Consider the following 25257-nt stretch of genomic DNA (forward strand, 5'->3'; position numbering starts at 1 on the left):
AAACAGTCACATAAGGACAGAACACATGATATTATATAGATATGGACTATAAATGTGCAGATTAGTGGTCATGAAAGGAGAGATGTAGCAGGCCGTGTTAGAGGGACTGGTCATTCCCGGTTGGCTGGGCTGGCTGTCAATCACCCTGCCATTCTCTCTAAGCCCTTGTTTCTTGTTGGCTGCACTGAGGATCCAGCCACTCTCGGCTCTGTCATTACTCAGTAATCCACATTCAGCCCATCCACTCTCCACTAGAAACAGAGTGAGAGAGAGAGAGACTAGAGAGTGTCAGTCAGTGTCCTGTTACAGCACAGCCGTTCTGTTGTTTCTGTTGCAATGTATCATTCCTTCCGTAGCCGTGGGGGCAGTGTTGTAGCTTGGCTCTGTGATCTGATCTATAGGCTATATAAACGATTCATCAAAGTAGCTTATTCTCTATTGATAACCAAATATAATCTCAGCGACAGTTCAAACAGTAAACCAACCAAACAGGTATTTTGTTTAGAAGTAATAACTAGTGATTCCAGGCTATTGTGAAATGGCAGAACCTGCTGTAGCCAACTAGCTAGTCATGTGCTTTGTTCTCTGTGACCAAAACATGATGACATTCTATTTTTAGCTGATATGGGAATGAATACTCAAGCAGCATATTAAACTAGGATAATGTTTTAGGTTACACCGGCAAGTATAAGAATATTTGCCATGGCAAATTCTTTTTATTATAAATCTAATTATTTCACGTGTGAAGCTAAAAAATCTAGCTTGCTTGCTATGTTTTAAGTCAAGCAAAAGCCAGCTAGCCACTACTAGCAAGGGAAGGTGACTCTTCCTTGCTTTCACAAAATTAAATTACAAAAAAAAAAAAAAAAAAACGCTATCACCCAGTTTGAATAGGACTATGACCGGTGAGGATATCATGTTAACAAAAAGTGTCCGCTGCTCCAAAAATCCCATTCCACCTACACGCCCACGTAGATCAACGGAGTGAAGCTTATAGTAACCTTTCCAGACAGGCAGGCCAACAGCATGGCAGAGAAGTGGATGAGAGGACACCAGCATTACCAAACATGGTCTGACTTAACCTCCTACTGTGGTTCAGTACTCACTTAGGGAGACAGTCATTGTCATTTGCACTGAAGGCTGTTGCTAGCTATGAACTTGAAGTTGAGACAAGTTTGTCATATTATGAAAGACATCAATGCCCAGAGACACTTAATTCCTGTAATGGCTGCTGTGATTAAGAGCTATACAGTATGAATTTGATAGCAGATATTGTCCAATACTGACAACAATAACAATTCTCTGACAATGGAGCTTGGGTGAACATTAAAGACTACTGAGGGGATCTACTGTAAGTTACCATCCTAAACCTATTTTTATCACTTTATTAGAAAAATGAATAAAAAACGAAATCCTTAAATCCAGTTCGCTCAACTGTAAAAAAAAATCAGCATTGTTTCTAGTAAATGCTGTTTCCTCCCTGAGCTTATGTTATCAGTAGTGTGGTAAGGCCTATTGTTTGACAGATGTTTATAGGCAATGTGCAATGCTTCCTCACTGTGTGCTGCACCGTACAGCCTTTGAAACATCTGCACCACTCGGGGTTAACAGTAATCCCCTTTGCTAGCCGCATGGCAATTCCACAGTAACAGAAATATGCTGATACTCCGATTTTTCACATTACAATGTATGCCAAACAAAAACCATTGCTTTCAAAGTTTAGCAAACCCTACAACTCTATGCACAAAGACAACTTTGAACTATTTACACAGTAAATAGAACATTTAAACATTTACTGGAAAAACTGTGCAGATGCAAAGTTTGGTAACATAATTATGGTAAAATCTCCCTCAATTTAGTTCTGTTACCAAACTTTGTATCTGCACAGTTCTTCCTGTAAATGTGTTTTTGTAAAATGTTCAGTAGAAATTGTTAAAAGTAGTCCTTGTGCATTGAGCTGTTTTTTGTTTGGTATACATTTTAAAGTGAAAGATCTGAGTCCCAGCATAATTCCATTACCATGGAATTGCCCTGCAGTCAGAAACATGGTCCTAGAATTTCAATGAGTATAAACTAAGTACGCGGCTTTTCTTAAAAGCTGTGTGAATTACCACAGAGGAAAGGGGTCAGAAGTTCTGTAAGCCTCTTACCACTTCTTCTGCTTTTCAGCATAAATCAGTTCAACTTGACAAAACGCTCCAATAAACTCTCATTAAACTCTGCCGAGAGTGGACTGGCTGGAATAAAAGTTTCATGAAGATAAACGTATTCATTATTTGAGGAGAAGACAATGTTGTGTATGTAGCGGGGTTGTACATGTTGGCTAATGAGTTGTACAGCAGATGGCCCATCAACAGTACCAGTTGTAATGGAGGGGTTGCATTCTTGAAGAGTATAGTTCAATTCTGAATGCTACATAAAATAAAATTGTATTGGTCGCATCCACATACTTTGCAGATGTTATCACGGGTGTAGTGAACTGCTTATGTTCCTAGCTCCAACAGTGCAGCAATACAAAACAATACACGTAAATACACCCAAACTTTAACAAAGGAATTAAGAAATATATAAATATTAGAAAGACCAATTTCAAAGTCCGGAACATAAATATATATGTATATGATGGTGTGTATAGACATTATGGACACTATGTGAATAGAAAAGGTGTGTATTGCAGTAGTTACAGTGCTTTCAGAAAGTGACTTATTCTACATTTTGTTGTGTTACAGCATAAATTCAAAATGGATTTAAAAAAAAACATTCTCAACCATCCACACACAATAGCCAATAATGACAAAGCGAAAACATGTTTTTAGAAATGTTATCACATTTATTGAAAAAAAAATACATAAATATCTCATTTACTTAAGCATTCACACCCTTGAGTCAATACATTTTAGAATCACATTTGGCAGCAATTACAGCTGTGAGTCTTTTTGAGCAAGCCTCTAAGAGCTTTGCACACCTGGATTGTACAATATTTGCAATTTATTATTTAAATAATTCTTCAAATTCTCTGTCAAATTGGTTGTTGATCATTGCTAGGCAACCATTTTCAAGTCTTGCCATAGATTTTCATGCAGATTTAAGTCAAAACTGTAACTCGGCCACTCATTAGCTGTCTTCTTGGTAAGCAACTCAAGTGTATATTTGGCCTTGTGTTTTAGGTTATTGTCCTGCATCTCCCAGTGTCTGTTGGAAAGCAGACTGAACCAGGTTTTCCTCTAAGACTTTGCTCCCAAGTCCTTGCCGATGACAAGGTGCCGCCACCACCATGCTTGACAATATGAAGAGTGGTATCAGTGATGTGTTGTGCTGGATTTGCCCCAAACATAACGCTTTGTATTCAGGACTTAAAGCTAATTTCTTTGCCACATTTTTTTCAGTTTTAATTTAGTGCCTTGTTGCAAACAGGATGCATGTTTTGGAATATTTTTATTCTATACAGGCTTCCTTCTTTTCACTCTGTCAATTATGTTAGTATTGTGGAGTAACTACAATGTTGTTGATCCATCCGCAGGTTTTTCCTATCACAGCTATCTGAAACTGTTTTAAAGTCACCATTGGCCTCATGGTGACGTCCCTGAGCGGTTTCCTTCCTCTCCGGCAACTGAGTTAGGAAGGATGCCTGTATCTTTGTAGTGACTGAGTGTATTGATACTGCATCCAAAATGTAATTAATAACTTCACCATGCTTAAAGGGATATTCAATGTCTACTTTAAATATATATATTTTTTACTTATATACCAATAGGTGCCCTTCTACACGAAGCTTTGAAAAACCTCCCTGGTCTTTGTGGTTGAATCTGTGTTGGAAATCACTGCTCGAATGAGGGACCTTACAGATAATTGTATGTGTGGGGTAAAGAGATGAGGTAGTTATTCAAAAATCATGTTAAAAACTATTATTGCAAACAGAGTGAGTCCATGCAACTTATTATGTGACTTGTTAATCAAATTTGTACTCCTGAACATATTTAGGATTTCCATAAGAAAGAGTTGAATACTTATTGACTCAAGACATTTCAGATTATCATTTTTAATTCATTTGTAAAAATGTCTAAAAACAAATTCCACTTTGACATTAAAGGAATTGTGTGTAGGCCAGTGACACATTATTTTAATTGAATCCATTTTAAATTCAAGCTGTGACAAAACAAAATGTGTAAAAAGTCAAGGGGTATGAATACTCTCTGAGCCATGACTATACAGTATACATAGGGGGCCCTGGGTGGTGCAGCGTTCAAAAGCACCTGCGGTTCGATCCCGGCTGTGTCACAACCGGCCATGAGCAGGAGCCCCATAGGACGGTGCACAATTGGCCCAGTGCCATCTGGTGTAGGGGAAGGTTAGGCCGGTGGAGCTTTCCTTGGCTCATCGTGCTCTAGCGACTACTTGTGACAGGGCCGGGCACCTGCAAGCTGTAGTCCTCTGACACATTGGTCCGTCTGACATGATAAGAAGTAGGTGGCCAGGCGGGTCATGTTTCGGAGGACGCATGACTCGACCTTTGCCTCTCCCGAGCCCATTGAGAAGTCGCAAAGATGAGGCAAGGGAGAAAATGTGGTAAAAAAAATATGCTTTTGGCCAAATCACCTGTTCAGACCTGTTCAGACCTGTTCAGACCTGTTCAGACCTGTTCAGACCTGTTCAGACCTGTTCAGACCTGTTCAGACCTGTTCAGACCTGGTCAGACCTGGTCAGACCTGGTAAGCTCAAAATACAGTATATACAGTACATATAAAGTGGGTAAAACAGTATGTAAATATGATTATAGTGACCAGTGTTCAATGACTATGCACATAGGACAACAGGTGCAGGATTGAGTACCGGGTGGTAGACGGCTATAAACAGGGGTAAAGTTCAAGGCAGGGTACCGTGCAGAGGCCGGCTAGTGGTGACTAACAGTCTCATGGCCTGGAGAAAGAAGCTGTTTTTCAGTCTCTCGGTCCCAACTTTGATGCACCTGTACTGTCTCCACCCTCTAGATGGTAGCGGGGTGAACAGGCCGTGATCTTCTTGGCATTCCTGTGACACCGGGTGGTGTAGATGTCCTGGAGGACAAGCAGTGTGCCCCACGGTGATGCGTTGGGCTGACCACACCACCCTCCGGAGAGCCCTGCGGTTGCGGACGGTGCAGTTGCCGTACCAGGCAGTGATGCAGCCCGACAGGATGCTCTCAATGGTGCATCTGTAGAGGTTCATAAGGGTCTTAGGGGATAAGACAAATGTATTCAGCCTCCTGAGGTTGAAGAGGCACTGTTGCGCTGTTGCGCCTTCTTCACCACATTGTCTGTGTGGATGGACCATTTCAGGTTGTCAGTGATGTACACGCCAAGGAACTTGAAGCTTTTCACAATCTCCACTGTGGCCCCAGATAGGGGCATTCTCCCTCTGCTGTCTCCTGAAGTCCACGATCAGCTCCTTCTTTTTGTTGACATTAAGAGAGAGGTTATTTTCTTGGCACTCTGCCGGGGCACTCACCTCCTCCCTGTAGGCTGTCTTGTCGTTGTGTTGTCTACCAACTTAATGATTGAGTTGGAGACGTGCATGGCCAAGCAGTCATGGGTGAACCGGGAGTACAGAAGGGGGCTGAGCACGCACCCTTTTGGGGCCTCCATGTTGAAGATCAGCATAGCGGAGGTGTTGTTGTCTACCTTCACCACCTAGGGTCAGCCCTTCAGGAAGTCCAGGACCAAGTTGTACAGCGCGGGGTTCAGAACCAGGGCCCTGAGCTTAGTGATGAGCTTGGAGGGCACTATGATGTTGAAGCCTGCGGAGGTACTGGAGTTAGATGATAGATCACAGACTTGGAAAAATAAAGAAGTCTGTCAATAATTCAAGATCTCTTTCACTGCTTATACTTCCATGGTCAGTATAAACCTGAGAGCCAGTGAGCTAGTGCCTACTATGTCTCTCCATAATGGAGGACAATGTTCACCCATAAATCCAACCCACACCCCACTTAGCGGTTGCTATTGTCATTATAGTCATTTTGATGCTCTACCTCCCTGTATTCTCCAACCATCTAACACAGCCTGTCACACTGGCAGTAAATACAGAGGAGGATAAACAAGACACATTCCCTGTAATTATCCATATTAAAGTTGGAACCATCATATTGCAGGGTTTTCTCAAGTAGTTTAAAGCATTTTCCTCATCCATGAAACAGCTCAGGGATGTGATTACACCTAGAGAGTGAGGGGGGAAGGAGGGAGGGAGGGAGGGATAAGAGGTGTATTAAATGAGATAAATAAAGCAAGCTCCAAACAAGGAACATCATCCAACCAAGGACAGCTATAATATCCTTTGGTGTAAATAAAGACAGCACTAACAAAAGCGATTGTTCCTAACTAGACATTATGCGACAACCTCTCTCATTATGTTTGTAATAGGGCTGTCAAACAATTAAAATAATTAATCAAATGAATGGCGTTAGTTCATTTTAATAATGCCATTAGTTAAGTAATAAATGTTTTTATTTCAAATATGGCCCTTAAGAAAGCTTTTTCCATTTAAAAAGCAGTGCATTGAGTTGCAGGTATACTATGATTAGATTGTAAAGACAGAAACACAAAATCATGTTTTACTAGCAATTTTCATCATAAACCACACAGAAGTCACTGTAACATCCAGCTATTAATGCTCCCAATGTTTCAGTAGTCGTATGAATGTTCTTGAAGTTTAACACTTGAGTACAGCACACACACACACACACACACACACACACACACACACACACACACACACACACACACACACACACACACACACACACACACACACACACACACACACACACACACACACACACACACACACACACACACACACACACACACAGCTTTAAGTATTGTTAAAGCTTCAGGCATTCTAAATAACAAAGAGCTTTTAAACTTGTATAACAATGTTATGAAAACACTATAACCATCTGTACTGTTCAGATAACTTTACTCATATAGGCCTACACACTCTCCCTCCTTCCCACACCCTCTCTCTCTCACTGGGTGAGTATGTTTTTGCATGGCCCGTTGCCCCAGGTGGGCAGAGTTTGCACATTTTAGGCCTTTCCATTGATCCTGAAGTTATCAGGTTGCTAGCTAGCCCGCAATATGCACATAAATCTGTGGCAGAAATAAAAACCATAGCTCTGGTAATATTTGGCATAACTTTTACTTGATTTTGGCTAGAGGCATGCTGTCTTCAGCGATGTAAAGGGGTTTCATGTAAAGGCGCAAGCATTATCTGTCGCTGTGTTCCGTGTTGTGTTCTGCGCTTAAAAGGGTCCGTGCGGAAACATGTGTGCTTCAAAAATAAAAAATAAAAATGTTAACAGATGAGAGAGAGGGAGAGACAGAGAGAGAGAGTGAGAGAGAGAGAGAGAAAGGGAGATAGAGAGAGAGAGAGAGAGAGAGGCCTCCTCTCTCCATGGTCCTACTATTTACACATGGCCCTGTGTGTGTAACACTGAATTAGCCCAGTGTGAGTGAGTCCAAGGGGCTGGTGCTCACTGCTCACCTTCTGTGGGCCCTGGCTGGTAACAGCAGCTCAAAGACACACACAGAGAAAGAGAGGACAAAGAGCCCACACAGAGAATAGAGCTACAGTAGTCTCCTTCCACTGCACGGAATGTAACCCACCTTCCACCCCTCCTCCATCCTCCCTTTCTCCTCCACCCACCCTCCTCCTCTCTCCAGGACCTGAGCCCACACACAGGGGTAGTAATTACCCACTCCCCAGTCTGAGTGACCCCTCAGCTCTACAGCCAGGAGCTAGCCCACCCCACCTCCCCCGGTTCCCCTCGTCTCATGGCCATCTCATTCACTCAGCCCCCCCTCAGCACTGCAGCCAACAGCTAACTCGCCTTCCGTCTCTCCGTCACTGTCTCATTCACCCACCCACTCACGTCAGAGTCCGGGAAAGGAAAACAGGCAGTCAGTCAAACTACAGAGCTGCTGAACCTGCTTGTTTAAGGTCACTTCCTATTCACATACCGCTGAGAGGCCAGTTGTCAATCAAACAGGCATTTGGAAAGCACAGCCAGCACTGCCGGGAGCAGCAAAGGCAGCAAAGGCAAAAGTCCTTTCATCAACAGTCAATGCATGCTGACACACACACACACACACACACACACACACACACACACACACACACACACACACACACACACACACACACACACACACACACACACACACACACACACACACACACACACACACACACACACAGTACAGTTTAAAGAGAGCAAAAACACAGGGTAAAAGGAAGACAAAAATATTGTACAGGCTGTCAAAATTGTGTAATTTTTCAGATCTATATATTGAAACTCGATACGATAGTGAGCTAAATAAGACATTTCCATAATTCAATGAGCCCAGCGATCTGTCAAACCATGATTTCCTTTTCCCTACTCTTCATAAGATTTCTGATACATATCAGTACATAAGCCTGAGCATCTCGTCTCTTTCCGTCTCGGTTCATGGTATTTCACCCTCTTCCCTTAATCAACTGCGAAGTGGAAATGTTCACACTTCATTTTTTCTGATTCTAATGGAAGGATGGCTGGTAGAGTGGAAATTAATGAATGAGTAGCTAGCTGCACTCTTATCCTTCCACTGTTCCACCCGGCTAGTGCGGCTTGACGCAGTCATCCGGTTGTCATGGTTCCCTTAACTCGTCTCCAGCGTGGCGCACACAAAGTCTGTGTAGCGTAGCCAAAGATTTTTTATAACTAACTCAAGATAGACCAGAGCCTGTCGATGGGAGTAAATGAATCATAGTGGGCAGAACAGGCAAAGAGGTGGGCAGAGCCAAGCACGAGCTAGTGAGATGCTATTTGCGCATTCTAGCATATATTTGCATATTCCCATTAGGGAACGCCTACTCCGTGAATTGCGCATGTGCAATAACTCATTTTGCCCTTGCTGTCACGTTTCTGACCTGTTTTCTGTTGTTTTGGTATGTGATTAATTGGTCAGGGCGTGAATTTGGGTGGGTAGTCTATGTTTTCTGTTTCTATGTTGGTTTAAGGGTTGCCTGGTATGGCTCTCAATTAGAGGCAGGTGTTTGGCGTTTCCTCTAATTGAGAGTCATATTAAGGTAGGTTGTTTCACAGTGTTCGTTGTGGGTGGTTGTCTTCCGTGTCTGTGTATGTTGCGCCACACGGGACTGTTTCGGTATGTTTGTTCGTTCGGTTTTTGTGTAGTCTGTTTTTTCCCTGTTCTTGCGTTCTGCGTGTTACATGTAAGTTCTTAAGTTCAGGTCAGTCTACGTTGTTTTGTTATTTTGTAAATCATTCCAAGTGTTTGTTTTCGTGTTTCGTCGTCTGTCTAATAAATCATTATGTATTCACAACCCGCTGCACGTTGGTCGAATCACTACTCCTCCTCTTCGTATGAAGAGGAGGAACGCCGTTACACTTGCACTCCTTCTAAACAATGCAATTTGTAAAAACTTTGGCAAAGGGTAAACTCTACAAAACACAGTCCACTCTGTTAGCAACATATTCTAGTTCTGGAAACAGAAAACTTTATGGAGATCAAATATTTCATTGATGAGAAAATGTGCAGAATGTCGGCCAAAATCCATCTTCTCCCACTGCCAGCCACTGAGTTTCCTCTTATCACCATATTTGGTAGTGAGTGGAAACGCCAAACAAATGCTGCACACTTATACATCAGGTGAAATATGGGTTTCATTGTTCTATCTGTGGCGAAGCGCTAAGGGCTGCAAGAATAATAATAAATAATAATATATGCCATTTAACAGACACTTTTATCCAAAGCAACTTACAGTCATGCTGGTGTAGCGGACATTAATTGGTTATGGTCACGTGATTAGGTAGCTCCACCTGCAAACTTCAAAACCTGTGTCTGCCCTCAGCCCAGAAGGGGATTTCATCTTGGTCTAATGGTCTAAGGTGTTGGTTGCTCCCGTGGGAGACCCAGGTTCATATCCTTTACATACGGTTGGTTCCGGGAATCAAACCCAATACACTGGTGTTGCAACCGCCACCAACTGAGCTACAGTTGCACTTTGAGATTGTTTTTCAATGAAATGCGCATTATAATTCAATGCAGTATTATTATTATTACAGAGGACCATGATGAGAGGAGATGACTGTGATGGTGGTCACCAGGCCATTACTACACAGGCAGACATGACATCCTCCTCCATGCAGGTCAGAGCAGACACAAAATGGCAGCTGTGTAGCAGGCAGAAACAGAGCCCTCAGGTGTCAACAGATGCTCCCATGAGGCAACTTGGCACAGCTTCACTTTTTTTACCGCTATTTTGAGTCAGACTACAGCAGCACAGGCATACAACAGCACATAGGCATCATACTCTGTGTGTAAGTTAGTACCAGTACCAGTACATTAAAACATCCGCTAAAAGGTCAGAGGACAAATGTGAACCTATACAAGCAGGACAATCCTAGGACTTTGTTTAGGTAAGGAGATGAGGCTCCAGCCACACAGACACCTGACACAACTCAGAGAACCTGATCGCCTGGTTTCCTTAGCAGTCTGAGGAAAAGGTTGACGGATGTCTGTCTGCCTGACTCACTGACTGTCTGGCTGTCTATCTGTCTGTTAGTCTGGCCAGGCGGCAGGCTGCTTGACAAAGTGCTGGGCCCTGGCTCGGGTCTTGGTTACTACAAGAGAACTCTATACACACACAGCACCCTCTTTACACATGCAGTAACCCCATCTATAAGCAAAGCACACCTTCTGCCAGGTCCATCTCATTAGCCTGAGTGTGGACAGGGGATGGTACAGTATTACTCCTCAGCATTAATACTTCAACACCTTGCCCCCCACAGGAGAGGGTCGAGCCCTAGCTGTAGCTGTGAGAGATTGAAACTGAATGAAAGTGGGATCCATAAGAATAAATACATGTCAATCTATGTACACATGATGGTAAATATCTCAAGACAAAATTCCCATGGTCAAAATGATATAAGCCATATTCCTATTTAGCCCTACTTTCAAATGTATGGACATATGTTGAAGTCGGCATTTAAAATCCACACAGCCATGAGAGACATGGAAAAAGGATAGAATATTCATGGTCTCAAAATACTGGTAAGACATGATGTTCAATAATGTATGAGCAACTTAAAAACGGTCTCCTGGGTTGCAAAAGCAGGATTGTCAGCAACAACAAATCGCTACCAGAGTTTTGATAAGTGTGCCAGACATCCCATTAGAGACATAAGTTATGGCTAGATGCTGAAGGTCAGAAGCTAAGGCTATGTCCCAAATGGGACTATTTTCCCTATATAGTGCACAGCTTTTGGCCAGAAGCCAATAGCAAGTCAAAGCAGAAACCAACAGCTCATTGACTTACCTTTTCGTTGTATTTGAACTTGACATAGAACCAACTGGACTTGATCATCCTGCCTCCGTCTGCTGTCCCTGGCTGACTCAGTGTGCCGACGGTAAGGGAACAAGTTAAGTATTTTTCTAAAGGAATCAAAAACAGTAACAGCAACCAGCCAAAAGGTCCCACAGCTAGAAGACAGCCAAAACACCAGTTTCTTCTTTCTCCTGGTTGTGTTGTTCTTTATCCTCTCTGCTTGATCCTGGTTGTGTTGTTCTTTATCCTCTCTGCTTGCTCCTGGTTGTGTTGTTCTTTATCCTCTCTGCTTGATCCTGGTTGTGTTGTTCTTTATCCTCTCTGCTTGATCCTGGTTGTGTTGGTCTTTATCCTCTCTGCTTGCTCCTGGTTGTGTTGTTCTTTATCCTCTCTGTTTGCTCCTGGTTGTGTTGTTCTTTATCCTCTCTGCTTGATCCTGGTTGTGTTGTTCTTTATCCTCTCTGCTTGCTCCTGGTTGTGTTGTTCTTTATCCTCTCTGCTTGCTCCTGGTTGTGTTGGTCTTTATCCTCTCTGCTTGCTCCTGGTTGTGTTGTTCTTTATCCTCTCTGTTTGCTCCTGCTTCTCTCTCTCACTCCCTCTTTCTCTGTCCCTCTCTTCTACCCTCTATGCTTCCTCCCGTCTCGCTCAACCTTTCTCTCTCTGGCGTGGTGTGTGTGTGGTGTGTGTGTGTGTGTGTGTGTGGCGTAGCTGGCTTGGCAGTCTGACAGCAGCTCTCCTCAAATGGACTTTAGCTGTGTGTTCATCCCTATTGGCATATGACAGTAAGAAGGGTGTTCTGTCCTCTTGTTGTCCTCGTCCTCGCCTCTGACTACACACACTACTGTAGCAACCTCCTCCTCTCTGCTCACTGCCCAACCCATTTTCTCTCGTTTGCCTCTCTCTCTCCTCCCGCTTTGTCTCTCTCTCTCCTCCCGCTTTCTCCCGCTTTGTCTCTCTCTCTCCTCCCGCTTTGTTTCTCTCTCTCCTCCCGCTTTGTCTCTCTCTCTCCTCCCGCTTTCTCCCGCTTTGTCTCTCTCTCTCTCTCGCTCTCTCTCTTTTATTCCTCCCCTTTATTCAACATATTTGTTCTCTCTCCTTGGCTCTCTCTGTTATTCCCTGTGTATAGAGCTCTTTCTCATTTAACCCCTTTTTTATATTGCTTTAGTTGCTGTTCTCTTCTTATAAAGGAAGCCCTTTGTCATTTCTCCATAGATCTCTAGTAGTGTATTTGACATTTTCTTCACCACTGGACTTTGATTCAACAGACTTGTTCTTAAAAAAAAAGGTATTGAAATTGCTCTACTATCCAGTATGCCATCTTCAAACACCGTATAAACATTCACTCAGTTGGTTATGACATCCCAGTCCCCCTAGTCTTGTCTGTACTGTAGGAGGAAGAGTACAAGAAGTCTAAAAATGACCACGAACACACAGCTCAGATTAGGCCAGCGGGCCACCCTGCCTGTGTTTACATTCTGTCACTCTCCCTAGTAGCACATCAGGTTAGGATAACTCACACACAGCTTCTTGTGTATATAATTATGTCATCTGGGACAGCGGTGTGAAGTACTTGCCAGCTATAATAGGGTCCTTTATCCCAGGAGAATTATCCACATTTGGCAACACAACCTGAAACAGTAACAACTCTGTTGGAAGGCAATCCATCCGTCACTACACACAAATAGTGCATGTATCTACAAACAATATTAGTGAGATGCACCATAATAACAAAAGCTTGAGTTGAGTTATTATCCAAGGAGAAGCTGAGAGGCCGTCTTTCGGGACAAGCTAGGATGCATTTCAGTGAAAGAGAGTACATAGCGCAATATTTGAAAGGTGATTGAAGTTCACAGGTTTAAAAGCCAAATATAAATTGTAATGTTGTAAAGAAAAGGCTAACAATGTTTTATATACGATAAAGCAATAATGTTGCGTTTACGCACTGAAGGTAGGTGGGGAGTCAAACCCAGGAGAGCAGACATGTCAGTGTAGCGTATATCTTTTAATCAGGGCAAGTCAAAAATCACTGTACAGTACAATACCCCAAAACAATGGGAACTAACAGTACTCCCGTAAGACGCAAAAACACAACGCACCTTACTATAATAACCACACGCGAAATACACTGAGGAAAGCCTCCACAAGCAACGTGAAAAATAATCCTGAACAAACCTAAGCGGGGAAACAGGGGTAAATATACACACAGAAATGAAAGCAAATGAAAACCAGGTGTGAATGAACCTAAAGGAAACATGGATCGGTGATGGCTAGTAGGCCACCGCTGAGCGCCGCCCGAACAGGGAGAGGAACCACCTTCGGTGGAAGTCGTGATAAATAAGCACACTCAGACCCCAAAATGTGGGTTCACTTGGGACAATAGCCTCTGCAGGCTCCATTTTTTTTTACATATTCATCTTCAAGGGACACATTTTCACCCCAAACTGCAAAAACAAACAAACAAAACAGTTGAGCACCATACGGTATGGGTTCTGTTTCCAGGCCTACGCAGTAAACTCTTGTCAGGTGGGCTTAGGTCATCACTGGGGATGTTCTAAACACAGGGGGGGTATACCAACGGACCCTCGGGCTGTGTTGGCTCCTCATCCAGGCCTTGTATTTTGTACAGGGAGTCCACAGTGCCTGAAATGCATAGTGACAGTCCTCGCTGCCTGCCTACCCGCTCCCTTCCCACAGACACATGCACACGCTTGGCTATGCGCCCCGCGGCCAGCACTGTGCTTGAATCACCAGAGAACAAAAGAACACACAGCAGCCATTCCATCCACAGACTGGTGTGCCTTAGCAATAGAATAGGGCATGATGCACAATACACAGAGTACACAGCTCTAAGCAGGCCATAGAGAAAGAGAAAAAAGAGCATGGACCGTGCTTTTAGTCTGTGTTAGTCTGTATTAGTGTGTGTTAGTCTGTGTTAGTCTGTGTTAGTCTGTATTAGTGTGTGTTAGTCTGTATTAGTGTGTGTTAATGTGTATTAGTGTGTGTTAGTCTGTGTTAGTTTGTATTGGTCTGTGTTAGTCTGTATTAGTGTGTGTTAATGTGTATTAGTGTGTGTTAGTCTGTGTTAGTCTGTGTTAGTTTGTATTAGTCTGTGTTAGTCTGTATTAGTGTGTGTTAATGTGTATTAGTGTGTGTTAGTCTGCATTAGTCTGTAATAGTGTGTGCTAGTCAGTTAGTCGGTGCTAGTCTGTGTTAATCTGTATTCGTCTGTAGTAGTGTGTGTTAGTCAGTTAGTCTGTGTTAGTCTGTATTAGTGGGTGTTAGTGTGTGTTAGTTTGTTAGTGTGTGTTTGTCTGTTAGTCTGTGTTCGTCTGTGTTAGTCTGTTAGTGTATCAGTGTTAGTCTGTTAATGTGTGTTAGTCTGTGTTAGTCTGTTAGTGTGTGTTAGTCTGTATTAGTGGGTGTTAGTGTGTGTTAGTTTGTTAGTGTGTGTTTGTCTGTTAGCCTGTGTTAGTCTGTGTTAGTCTGTGTTAATCTGTATTTGTCTGTAGTAGTGTGTGTTAGTCTGTATTAGTGTGTGTTAGTCAGTTAGTCTGTGTTAGTCTGTATTAGTGGGTGTTAGTGTGTGTTAGTTTGTTAGTGTGTGTTTGTCTGTTAGTCTGTGTTAGTCTGTGTTAGTCTGTTAGTGTGTGTTAGGCTGTTAGTGTATCGGTGTTAGTCTGTTAGTCTGGTTGTGTGTGTTAGTCTGTGTTAGTCTGGTAGTGTGTGTTAGTCTGTGTTAGTCTGGTAGTGTGTGTTAGTCTGTGTTAGTCTGTGTTAGTCTGGTAGTGTGTGTTAGTCTGTGTTAGTCTGGTAGTGTGTGTTAGTCTGTGTTAGTCTGGTAGTGTGTGTTAGTCTGTGTTAGTCTGGTAGTGTGTGTTAGTCTGTGTTAGTCTGGTATTGTGTCAGTGTTAGTGCGTGTGAGGATAATGAGAATTATAGCGATCAAAAGGTTATCTACAGCCTCTTTTGGAATCTTAGCTTAGCAATTAAACACAGCATGCAAAAAGATCATATCATTAAAATTGAATTTAATAGAGTAGAATCATGCTAGAAAGAACAGAACACTGTTTATGCATGGCTCAATACACTGCACACTACAGTGCACTGCCGCCTGATAGGGTATGATATGAGCAAATGCTGCTGCTTGCTCCACTTTCTGAGAACAGTCTAAACCTTGTAGGATCATGTGATTCAATGCTATGAGTTTTCTTTCTCATCCGTTCCCTGTTAAATACCTTAATCCCACAGAGCCCAACAGAGGAGCCATACAGACGAGCTGCTTAGAAGGCTGAGAGAGAAGGCCCCAGGCTGCCTGCCTGACTATACAGATGCTTCCCTGCAGGAGGCAAACAATCTCCTGGGTGGAGAGAGGGACGTGTGTTTGTGCATGTGCGCACGCATGTGTAGGCTTCCCCAGTCCCTACACCCTGAGCTGGCGCACTGAGCGTGCTAACAGGAGGATAGAGAGGGTGACTGGCACACTGAGCGTGCTAACAGGAGGATCAAGAGGGTGACTGGCACACTGAGCGTGCTAACAGGAGGATCAAGAGGGTGACTGGCACACTGAGCGTGCTAACAGGAGGATCAAGAGGGTGACTGGCACACTGAGCGTGCTAACAGGAGGATCAAGAGGGTGACTGGCGCACTGAGCGTGCTAACAGGAGGATAGAGAGGGTGACTGGCACACTGAGCGTGCTAACAGGAGGATCAAGAGGGTGACTGGCACACTGAGCGTGCTAACAGGAGGATCAAGAGGGTGACTGGCACACTGAGCGTGCTAACAGGAGGATCAAGAGGGTGACTGGCACACTGAGCGTGCTAACAGGAGGATCAAGAGGGTGACTGGCGCACTGAGCGTGCTAACAGGAGGATAGAGAGGGTGACTGGCACACTGAGCGTGCTAACAGGAGGATCAAGAGGGTGACTGGCACACTGAGCGTGCTAACAGGAGGATCAAGAGGGTGACTGGCACACTGAGCGTGCTAACAGGAGGATAGAGAGGGTGACTGGCACACTGAGCGTGCTAACAGGAGGACAGAGAGGGTGACTGGCACACTGAGCGTGCTAACAGGAGGATAGAGAGGGTGACTGGCACACTGAGCGTGCTAACAGGAGGATAGAGAGGGTGACTGGCGCACTGAGCGTGCTAACAGGAGGATAGAGAGGGTGACTGGCACACTGAGCGTGCTAACAGGAGGATAGAGAGGGTGACTGGCACACTGAGCGTGCTAACAGGAGGTCAGAGAGGGTGACTGGCACACTGAGCGTGCTAACAGGAGGATAGAGAGGGTGACTGGCGCACTGAGCGTGCTAACAGGAGGATAGAGAGGGTGACTGGCACACTGAGCGTGCTAACAGGAGGACAGAGAGGGTGACTGGCACACTGAGCGTGCTAACAGGAGGACAGAGAGGGTGACTGGCACACTGAGCGTGCTAACAGGAGGATAGAGAGGGTGACTGGCACACTGAGCGTGCTAACAGGAGGACAGAGAGGGTGACTGGCACACTGAGCGTGCTAACAGGAGGATAGAGAGGGTGACTGGCGCACTGAGCGTGCTAACAGGAGGATAGAGAGGGTGACTGGCGCACTGAGCGTGCTAACAGGAGGACAGAGAGGGTGAGTGTCGCACTGAGCGTGCTAACAGGAGGATAGAGAGGGTGACTGGCGCACTGAGCGTGCTAACAGGAGGATCAAGAGGGTGACTGGCACACTGAGCGTGCTAACAGGAGGATAGAGAGGGTGACTGGCACACTAAGCGTGCTAACAGGAGGATAGAGAGGGTGACTGGCCCACTGAGCGTGCTAACAGGAGGATAGAGAGGGTGACTGGCACACTGAGCGTGCTAACAGGAGGATAGAGAGGGTGACTGGCGCACTGAGCGTGCTAACAGGAGGATAGAGAGGGTGACTGGCACACTGAGCGTGCTAACAGGAGGATAGAGAGGGTGACTGGCGCACTGAGCGTGCTAACAGGAGGATAGAGAGGGTGACTGGCGCACTGAGCGTGCTAACAGGAGGATAGAGAGGGTGAGTGTCGCACTGAGCGTGCTAACAGGAGAATAGAGAGGGTGAGTGTCGCACTGAGCGTGCTAACAGGAGGATAGAGAGGGTGACTGGCACACTGAGCGTGCTAACAGGAGGACAGAGAGGGTGAGTGTCGCACTGAGCGTGCTAACAGGAGAATAGAGAGGGTGACTGGCACACTGAGCGTGCTAACAGGAGGATAGAGAGGGTGACTGGCACACTGAGCGTGCTAACAGGAGGACAGAGAGGGTGAGTGTCGCACTGAGCGTGCTAACAGGAGAATAGAGAGGGTGACTGGCACACTGAGCGTGCTAACAGGAGGATAGAGAGGGTGAGTGTCGCACTGAGCGTGCTAACAGGAGGATAGAGAGGGTGACTGGCACACTGAGCGTGCTAACAGGAGGATAGAGAGGGTGAGTGTCGCACTGAGCGTGCTAACAGGAGGACAGAGAGGGTGAGTGTCGCACTGAGCGTGCTAACAGGAGAATAGAGAGGGTGACTGGCACACTGAGCGTGCTAACAGGAGAATAGAGAGGGTGACTGGCACACTGAGCGTGCTAACAGGAGAATAGAGAGGGTGACTGGCACACTGAGCGTGCTAACAGGAGGATAGAGAGGGTGACTGGCACACTGAGCGTGCTAACAGGAGGATAGAGAGGGTGACTGGCACACTGAGCGTGCTAACAGGAGGATAGAGAGGGTGAGTGTCGCACTGAGCGTGCTAACAGGAGGATCAAGAGGGTGACTGGCACACTGAGCGTGCTAACAGGAGGATAGAGAGGGTGACTGGCACACTGAGCGTGCTAACAGGAGGACAGAGAGGGTGAGTGTCGCACTGAGCGTGCTAACAGGAGAATAGAGAGGGTGACTGGCACACTGAGCGTGCTAACAGGAGGATAGAGAGGGTGACTGGCACACTGAGCGTGCTAACAGGAGGACAGAGAGGGTGAGTGTCGCACTGAGCGTGCTAACAGGAGAATAGAGAGGGTGACTGGCACACTGAGCGTGCTAACAGGAGGATAGAGAGGGTGAGTGTCGCACTGAGCGTGCTAACAGGAGGATAGAGAGGGTGACTGGCACACTGAGCGTGCTAACAGGAGGATAGAGAGGGTGAGTGTCGCACTGAGCGTGCTAACAGGAGGACAGAGAGGGTGAGTGTCGCACTGAGCGTGCTAACAGGAGAATAGAGAGGGTGACTGGCACACTGAGCGTGCTAACAGGAGAATAGAGAGGGTGACTGGCACACTGAGCGTGCTAACAGGAGAATAGAGAGGGTGACTGGCACACTGAGCGTGCTAACAGGAGGATAGAGAGGGTGACTGGCACACTGAGCGTGCTAACAGGAGGATAGAGAGGGTGACTGGCACACTGAGCGTGCTAACAGGAGGATAGAGAGGGTGAGTGTCGCACTGAGCGTGCTAACAGGAGGATCAAGAGGGTGACTGGCACACTGAGCGTGCTAACAGGAGGATAGAGAGGGTGACTGGCACACTGAGCGTGCTAACAGGAGGATAGAGAGGGTGACTGGCACACTGAGCGTGCTAACAGGAGGATAGAGAGGGTGAGTGTCGCACTGAGCGTGCTAACAGGAGGATCAAGAGGGTGACTGGCACACTGAGCGTGCTAACAGGAGGATAGAGAGGGTGACTGGCACACTGAGCGTGCTAACAGGAGGATAGAGAGGGTGACTGGCACATTGAGCGTGCTAACAGGAGAATAGAGAGGGTGAGTGTCGCACTGAGCGTGCTAACAGGAGGACAGAGAGGGTGAGTGTCGCACTGAGCGTGCTAACAGGAGGATAGAGAGGGTGAGTGTCGCACTGAGCGTGCTAACAGGAGGACAGAGAGGGTGACTGGCACACTGAGCGTGCTAACAGGAGAATAGAGAGGGTGAGTGGCACACTGAGCGTGCTAACAGGAGGATAGAGAGGGTGACTGGCACACTGAGCGTGCTAACAGGAGGATAGAGAGGGTGACTGGCACACTGAGCGTGCTAACAGGAGGATAGAGAGGGTGACTGGCACACTGAGCGTGCTAACAGGAGGATAGAGAGGGTGACTGGCACACTGAGCGTGCTAACAGGAGGACAGAGAGGGTGAGTGTCGCACTGAGCGTGCTAACAGGAGAATAGAGAGGGTGACTGGCACACTGAGCGTGCTAACAGGAGGATAGAGAGGGTGACTGGCACACTGAGCGTGCTAACAGGAGGATCAAGAGGGTGACTGGCACACTGAGCGTGCTAACAGGAGGACAGAGAGGGTGAGTGTCGCACTGAGCGTGCTAACAGGAGGACAGAGAGGGTGACTGGCACACTGAGCGTGCTAACAGGAGGACAGAGAGGGTGAGTGTCGCACTGAGCGTGCTAACAGGAGGATAGAGAGGGTGACTGGCACACTGAGCGTGCTAACAGGAGGATAGAGAGGGTGACTGGCACACTGAGCGTGCTAACAGGAGGATAGAGAGGGTGAGTGTCGCACTGAGCGTGCTAACAGGAGGATAGACAGGGTGACTGGCACACTGAGCGTGCTAACAGGAGGACAGAGAGGGTGAGTGTCGCACTGAGCGTGCTAACAGGAGGATAGAGAGGGTGAGCGTCGCAGCAGCTCTTCTCTCTTCTCCTTACTCAGCTACACCAGCCCAGATGTTCCAGATTCCTCCTCTACAAAGCCTGAGCCCTAGCTCCAATGTTCAGCTAAACCTGCTGCCTGCCGTGGAAGAAGATGAATAAAAAACCCTCCTCCTCCAACAAGACGGAGGGGTGTTGGTAAGAAATACGGGAATTCTTCAAAAGCACGGCACTACTACAAACATTTGCTACATTTTCGATTCTTTCTTCTCCTCCGCTCCAGGGTTTTACCTGGCTTGTGGATGGTTCCTCGTGATACAGAGAGAGAGTCAGTGATGAAGAGGGGAATCATCCTGAATCAATGTGAGAGTGCAGAGTGTAATGTGACGTGAGCGTGCACGTTAAGGAGGTCTCAGGCCCCCTGCTCTCGCTCTTTCTCTCCTTCTCTCTCCACGACTAAGGTCTTTAACGTAGCTGCACGCACCCGGGAGGCAGTGGCCCGGTATGGCAGGATGATGTTATGCTGTTTCCTCTCTTCTCCATCCTTCCCCTCCCCAGGCTCTTACTTGTCCCGCTGAACAAAGGGCTCTTCATGCTACACACAGATATTAGTGAACTGCAGCCCCTCTGATGGTTAGATAACACAGGGGGGAGACAGGGGACTGAGCCAGAGACCGGGCACGCTCAGGAAATCCTGTTATATCTCTCTCTTCTCTCCTAATATAGAGGATTAGGGTACCAGTCTGCTCTAGCAATGACCACTTGCTGTAAGAACCGGCATTAAGCTTTACAAGGTTTCCTCTTTTGGGTAAAGCCAGGCTAGGGCTGGTGAGGTGGGTATTACTAACATGGAGGAACTACATTGGAACCATTGCTAAACAGGAAGGAAAAACAAAAATGATGTCATTAGCAGATTTGATGAGCAGAATCAACAGTATCCGGTTGGGATGAAAATCACAGACTATAATCTTCTGCTTCCGGATGTTTATTATCACCATAGAAGCAATGCCCTCCTGTCTGCCATGAGGTCATGATGCCCCTAGCTGGACTGTGCTTGACCCTGAGTGCATGGCCCTGTGCTCCAGTCCGGGCTGCTCTGCACTGTTCTGCTGTGCCACCCTGTCTGTGTGATGATGGTAACCTGTCCTGACTCCTCTCAGAGAGGCAGCAGACCAGAGCTCCATGGAGTGAGGCTGCCTGCCCTCCTGCCTCCATCACAGAGAACAGTTAGTAACAGCTCTGGTAATGGCACAGCCTCCCCTTCCTCCCCCTTTCCTCTCACACTGAGAGATCAGATTTCGTGACTGGAAGAAAGTGTTACACAACCGACAATCTCTGTAACTGTGCCAGTCTGTGTGTATGTACTTACAGTACCAGTCAAAAGTTTAGACACACCTACTCATTCAAGGGTTTTTCTTTATTTGTACTATTTCTACATTGTAGAATAATAGCGACTTTGAAACTTTGAAATAACACATATGGAATCATGTAGTGACCAAAAAAGTGTTAAACAAATGAAAATATATCTTATATTTGAGATTCTTCAAAGTAGCCACCCTTTGCCTTGATGACAGCTTTGTACACTCTTGGCATTCTCTCAACCAGCTTCACCTGGAATGCTTTTCCAACAGTCTTGAGGGAGTTCCCACATATGCTGAGCACTTGTTGGCTGCTTTTCCTTCACTCTGCAGTCCCACTCTTCCCAAACCATCTCAATTGGGTTGTGGTCGGGTGATTGTGGAGACCAGGTCATCTGATGCAGCACTCCATCACTCTCCTTTGTCAAATATCCCCTACACAGCCTAGAGGTGTGTTTTGGGTCATTGTCATGTTGAAAAACAAATGATAGTCCCACTAAGCCCAAACGAGATGGGATGGCGTATCGCTGCAGAAAGCTGTGGTAGCCATGTTGGTTAAGTGTGCCTTGAATTCTAAATAAATCACAGACAGTGTCACCAGCAAAGCACCCACGACACCATCACACCTCCTCCTCTATACTTCACAATGGGAACCACACATGTGGACATCATCCGTTCACCTACTCTGCGTCTCACAAAGACACGGCGGTTAGATCCAAAAATCTCATATTTGGACTCATCAAACCAAAGGACACATTTCCACTGATCTAATGCCCATTGCTCGTGTTTCTCGGCCCAAGCAAGTGTCTTCTTCTTATTGGTGTCCTTTAGTAGTGATTTCTTTGCAGCAATTTGACCATGAAGGCCTGATTCACACAGTCTCCTCTGAACAGTTGATGTTGAGATGTGTATGTTACTTATTTGGGCTGCAGTCTGAGGCTGGTAACTCTAATGAACTTATCCTCCGCAGCAGAGGTAACTCTGGGTCTTCCTTTCTGTGGCGGTCCTCATGAGAGCCAGCTTCATGATAGCACTTGATGGTTTCTGCGACTGCATTTGAAGAAACTTTAAAAACTTTAGTTCATTAAATTTTCCAGATTGACTGACCTTCATGTTGTAAAGTATTGATGGACTATCATTTATCTTTGCTTATTTGAGCTGTTCTTGCCATACTATGGACTTGGTCTTTACCAAAGAAGGCTATCTTCAGTATACCAACCATACCTTGTCACAACACAACTGAATGCCTCAAACTTTTAATAAGGCAACCTGTTAATGAAATGCATTCCAGGTGACGACCTCATGAAGCTGGTTGATAGAATGCCAAGAGTGTGCAAAGCTGTCATCAAGGCAAATGGTGGCTTCTTTGAAGAATTTCAAATATAAAATATATTTTTATTTGTTTAACAGTTTTTGGGTTACTACATGATTCCATATGTGTTATTTCATAGTTTTTTTCTTTTTTCTTTTTTTTTCTTTTTTTTTATCCCCTTTTCTCCCCAATTTTCGTGGTATCCAATCGCTAGTAATTACTATCTTGTCTCATCGCTACAACTCCCGTACGGGCTCGGGAGAGACGAAGGTCGAAAGCCATGCGTCCTCCGAGGCACAACCCAACCAAGCCACACTGCTTCTTTAACACAGCGCGCCTCCAACCCGGAAGCCAGCCGCACCAAAGTGTCGGAGGAAACACCGTGCACCTGGCCCACTTGGTTAGCGCGCACTGCGCCCAGCCCACCACAGGAGTCGCTGGAGCGCGATGAGACAAGGGAATCCCTACCGGCCAAACCCTCCCTAACCCGGAAGACGCTAGCCCAATTGTGCGTCGCCCCACGGACCTCCCGGTCGCGGCCGGCTGCGACAGAGCCTGGGGGCGAACCCAGAGACTCTGGTGGCGCAGTTAGCACTGCGATGCAGTGCCCTAGACCACTGCGCCACCCGGGAGGCCTTTATTTCATAGTTTTGATGTCTTCCCTGTTATTCTACAATGTAGGAAATAGTAAAAATAAAGAAAAGCCCTAGAATGAGAAGGTGTGTCCAAACTTTTCACTGGTACTGTATCTGTGTGTGTTACTGTATGTGTGTGTATGTGTGTATGTGCGTATGTGTTTATGTGTGTATGTGTGTATATGTGTGTGTATGTGTGTATGTGTGTGTGTGTGTGTGTGGGGGGGGGGGTCCCTTAAGGTGGGAGCGGGAGGCCTTTATTTCATAGTTTTGATGTCTTCCCTGTTATTCTACAATGTAGGAAATAGTAAAAATAAAGAAAAGCCCTAGAATGAGAAGGTGTGTCCAAACTTTTCACTGGTACTGTATCTGTGTGTGTTACTGTATGTGTGTGTATGTGTGTATGTGCGTATGTGTTTATGTGTGTATGTGTGTGTGTATGTGTGTATGTGTGTGTGTGTGTGTGTGGGGGGGGGGGTTCGTTTGGACTGTAAGTGATGAGAGCTTGGCTCAGTCTCTGGGAAAATGTATCCCATTAATGTCTAGGTGAGTGGGGAAGACACTCTTGGTCTTGGCCTATCTGGAGATGTGAAAATGTTATGCTCTGCTCCACTTTCACACAACTAATCACAGCTAAGGAACAGCCCCTGAGATCTACATTCATGTTAAACCAAACCTAGTCTCGTTAGCATATCATATCATCATCACATTATAATACCATTACCTTTAGATGGTTGGCTCCTTACTGCCTTATCAGTATCCTATCTTTACACTACACTTACAGGTACACTTAGACGTGAAATCTGCCCTAGAATGGGTCTAAGGGGAAAGTCACAGGTGGTTTGACTGAAAGCGAGCTGGAGAGAGACTGAGGCACTGACAGCAGCCTCATGGAGACCAGAGATCCCAAGTCATAGACTGTTCTCTCTGCTACCACACGGCAAGCGGTACTGGAGGACCAGTACACAAGTCTAGGTTCAAAAGGCTCCTTAACAGCTTCAAACCCCAAGCCATAAGACGGATGAACAATTAATAAAATGGCCACCTGGATTATTTACATTTACACCCACCCCCCCCCCCCCCCCCCCCCCCCCCCCCCCCCCCCCCCCGTGTACCAGTACCCCCTGTATATTATTGTTATTTTATTGTGTTACTTTTGACTTTCTTTTTGACTTTTTGACTTTAATTAATTTAGTAAATATTTTCTTAATTTCTTGAACTGCATTGTTGGTTAAGGGCTTGTAAGTAAGCATTTCACGGTAAGTAAGCATTTCACCATTCGGCGCATGTGAGAAATAAAATTGATCCCACCCCGAGCTCCATCAGACTGACAGACATTACCCAATCCCAGCCTCCCAGCAGCCCCAGCCAGGAGAGGGGGAGGAGGAGGAGCATCGTCAGTGACATGCCCCTCATTTGGAACTCATTCCTTCTCACAAGTCAGAGGAGACTTGGACAGGGGGGAAAAAGATTTGAGCGATATAAGGAGAGGGAGAGGAAAGGAAAGGACAAAAAAAGAATGGTAGAATAATTCCACGTTCCAATGACTTTAAGACTCATGCAGGGAACGGTGCCAACACTGATGTTCCAGCTCTCCTTCCTCCTAAACGGATTCGCACGCATACCCCTCCTCCACTGGGACCCGGGATGGAACAGGGAACTGGCTGACCCATAGGCCCAAGCTGCTGCTCCATCCACCGCTGCCTTGGCGAGCAGAGGGATCAGATGAAAGCAGGAAAGAGAGATAAACTCGCTGTAATTGCTCACAGGCGAGGGGAGTAGGTGGGGGGGAACAATGGCGTGGAGAGACAGGACGGGGAGGGTTAGCTGGAGCGGAGCGAGGTTGGAGAGGAGACGAAAGGAGAGGAAAGGGCCTAATGGAGTAGCGGGCCAGGAGACTGTCTGTGCGTGTGCACTGAGGACCTGGACCATGCCGTAGGCAAATCATTACCAACAGAAGGGGGGGGGGGGGGGGGGGGGGGGTGGGGGACACACAGAGAGA

At 46.2% G+C, this 25257-nt stretch overlaps 1 protein-coding gene across 7 annotated transcripts in view; it reads right to left on the bottom strand.

Moving 5' to 3' along the window:
* The window catches only part of LOC129868293 (autism susceptibility gene 2 protein-like), a 560243-nt gene that overhangs the window by 352205 nt on the left and 182781 nt on the right, over positions 1–25257 (bottom strand). The window contains exon 1 of one of the 7 annotated variants that reach the window (XM_055942137.1): positions 11353–12346. The exons of the other annotated variants lie outside the window; for them this stretch is intronic. Coding sequence (XP_055798112.1) covers positions 11353–11400 — 48 coding nt within the window. The 5' untranslated portion in view covers positions 11401–12346. Of the gene's footprint in view, positions 1–11352; positions 12347–25257 lie in introns of those variants that run through there. 7 annotated transcript variants of the gene reach the window in all.

The sequence above is a fragment of the Salvelinus fontinalis genome, chromosome 13, assembly GCF_029448725.1.
Source record: "Salvelinus fontinalis isolate EN_2023a chromosome 13, ASM2944872v1, whole genome shotgun sequence".
In the NCBI taxonomy this organism is placed as follows: domain Eukaryota; kingdom Metazoa; phylum Chordata; class Actinopteri; order Salmoniformes; family Salmonidae; genus Salvelinus; species Salvelinus fontinalis.